General features: G+C 41.2%; 1 protein-coding gene across 1 annotated transcript; it reads left to right on the top strand.

Annotated features, from left to right (window-relative positions):
- Nucleotides 1–260: 260 nt before the first annotated feature.
- Nucleotides 261–2,214, top strand: LOC127619677 (E3 SUMO-protein ligase ZBED1-like). The gene is made up of 2 exons (XM_052092629.1): nt 261–1,330; nt 1,554–2,214. The coding sequence occupies exons 1-2, from the start codon at nt 261–263 to the stop codon at nt 2,212–2,214; spliced, it is 1,731 nt and encodes a 576-aa protein (XP_051948589.1).
- Nucleotides 2,215–2,718: the final 504 nt, after the last annotated feature.

The raw sequence follows: 2,718 nt of genomic DNA, 5'->3' as shown, positions 1-2,718 counted from the left end.
ATATAAAAATTCTGTATGTGTGTGTACATTGGGATGTTCATTTGGGGTCGGGTGGGGAAAGATAGTAGTGGGAGTTAAATGTTGATTCATTGCATACGTGTTTTGTTTTTATTAGGGCTGTCAAAAATAGCACGTTAACGACGTTAATTATTTGTTTGTTGTTAATTACGTCAATTTTTTTAACGCATTTCACGCATGCTCAGTGTGACAAATTATTCAGGTCAGGAAAGTCAGGAAAGTGGTTGGGAGCTAGAGGCGAGATGGAGCAAGGTGAGCAAAGTGGGCCTATTGACGGATTCAAATATAAAAAGAATGATGATGGTACAGTTAACAAGTACAAGGTTATTTGCAAGATTTGTAACAAGGAGTTTCAATTTCACCGGAGCTGTTCAAGCTTGAGGTACCATGTCAACGCCAAACATGCGTTTGCTAGGCCGTCAGGTTCAGCAAGTGGTTTGCGCCAGACCACGCTGAATGTTCGCAGGCCATTAACAAAATCAACCTCAGATAATTTGACCAACACAATAGCAAAATGGATTGCAAAGGATTGTAGACACATTAGCATTGTAGAAGACTCAGGTTTCCTTGATGTTTTGCAAGTGGCGTCTCAAGACTCATCCTATAAGCCACCGTCAAGAGCCACAGTTATGATGAAAATCCACGAGCTCTATGAAAACGAAAAAGAAAAAAGGAAAGAGGTCTTGGCAGTAAATCATATCGCCCTGACAGGAGACCATTGGACATCAGTGAGTAACAACAATTACCTCGGAGTAACTGCACATTTCATCAGTGACGCGTGGGAACTGAAGTCTTTTGCACTGACTATATTAAAAACTGAGGAGCGTCATTTTGCTGAGGCTTGTAAAGAACAGTTCCTGTCTGTTGCACGTAAGTGGGACATCGAGGGCAAGACAACAACCATTGGGACTGACAGTGCACACAACATGGTTGCCGCAATTCGACTTACATGCTATGAACACATGAACTGTGTCGCTCACATGGTGCAGAGAAGTGTCACAGTGAGTCTTGCTGACAGCGGCTTTGTAAATGCTTTGGCCAAGGCTCGCAAAGTTGTCGGTCATTTTAAGCACAGCCCAGCAAATGCTGCGGAGCTTCAAGCACAAAAAGTCAGCCTGGGAAAGAAGCAAGAGCCATTGATCCAGGATGTTCCAACACGTTGGAATTCGACGCTGGAAATGGTCAAGCACGTGAGCAGAAATAAAGAGGCTGTCATCGCAGCCCTGGACAATCAGGAGCACAAACTCTTTTTGCCGACCGCAGCAGAGTGGGATAAACTGCAGAGGCTGGAGACACTTCTAGAGCCATGCAGGTAAATCGGTCTGTAACTTATCAAATAACATTGCTTTGATTATTTTCTGGAATGAATTAAACCAAGTCAAATATCAATAACATGTATGTAAAAAATAATAATGACAATAATAATAATATAATGATAATAATAATAATAATAATAATAATAATAATAATATGTTGATAACCACTGTTCTAATAATACACTGTCTCTGTGTGCATGTGTGTGTTTGTGTGCGTAGGTATGTAACTGAGCTCCTGGGTGGAGAGGCCTATGTCTCCTGTTCTGTGGTACTACCTTCTCTCTGCCACTTGCGTCTCAAGATGGAAGCCTGTGATGAGGACCCTGCATATGTGGTGAGATTCAAGACCAAGTTCAAGGAGGACCTAGCATCCCATCAAGAACAGCTCAACAATGCATGGCTCCAGATTGCTACAGTTTTGGATCCTCGTTTCAAAGACTTGAAATGCCTGCCCAAGACAGACAGGGAAGAGGTGTGGACCACACTTGAAGGGATGCTGCAACAAGAATCACCCAGAAGGTCTTCACAGACACATGATGATGGGCCACCCAGGAAGAAAATCAGCCTTCTGCAAATGGGCTCAGATTCAGAATCAGAAGATGAAGAGGTCCAACCTGCCATACAGAGGTACAGAGCAGAGCCCACCATTAAATTGGAGGACTGCCCCTTGAAGTGGTGGGCATCTCATTCAGGAGCCCATGAGAAGCTGGCCTCACTAGCTCACAAATATCTAGCCACTCCTGCAACCACTGTTCCCTGTGAACGACTTTTCTCAGTTGCAGGTCACATTGTGAACAAGAAAAGGTCAGCTTTACTTTCAGAAAATGTGAACAAGTTAGTTTGCCTCAGCAACTGGCTGAAAGATGATGAAGCTCAGTAGATTTGAAAGGTGATGTTCAAACAAAAAGACCAGTTTTAGTGCAACATGTTATAGTAGTTAGCAACTGGATTTTTGAGCAACTGGATTAAAGAATGGAGGAAAAGGTAAAAGATTGTTCTTTGGTTTGATTAAAACGTTTTATTGAAAATGTTTTTTTCCACATAAAAACGCAACAGATGACTCAAATTGTGCAAAAATGTGGTAGGCCACTGTTATGATTTGACTACATTTATTGTTTTCTGTACAACTGAATAATGTAAATTGTACATCCTGGTTAAGAGGAATGCCAAAGAGGAAGCGATGGGACATTACAAAGACAAATATTATGGTGTGTAGTATGTTTCAGCTTCATTTAAACCACCATTATTTGGCTGTGTTAATAAACAGACATAATATGAAAATTATGTATCTGTGTCCTGTTATTTATCTTTTGGTATGCATTTCAGAAAAAAAATGGTTAGGATTCAGGTGTAATTGCAAATAGTGATTAATCCTGATTAATCC

Source organism: Xyrauchen texanus, chromosome 26 (assembly GCF_025860055.1).
Source record: "Xyrauchen texanus isolate HMW12.3.18 chromosome 26, RBS_HiC_50CHRs, whole genome shotgun sequence".
Lineage (NCBI taxonomy): Eukaryota > Metazoa > Chordata > Actinopteri > Cypriniformes > Catostomidae > Xyrauchen > Xyrauchen texanus.
The sequence above is the reverse complement of the archived record's forward strand: the minus strand, read 5'-3'. Positions and strand labels throughout refer to the sequence as shown.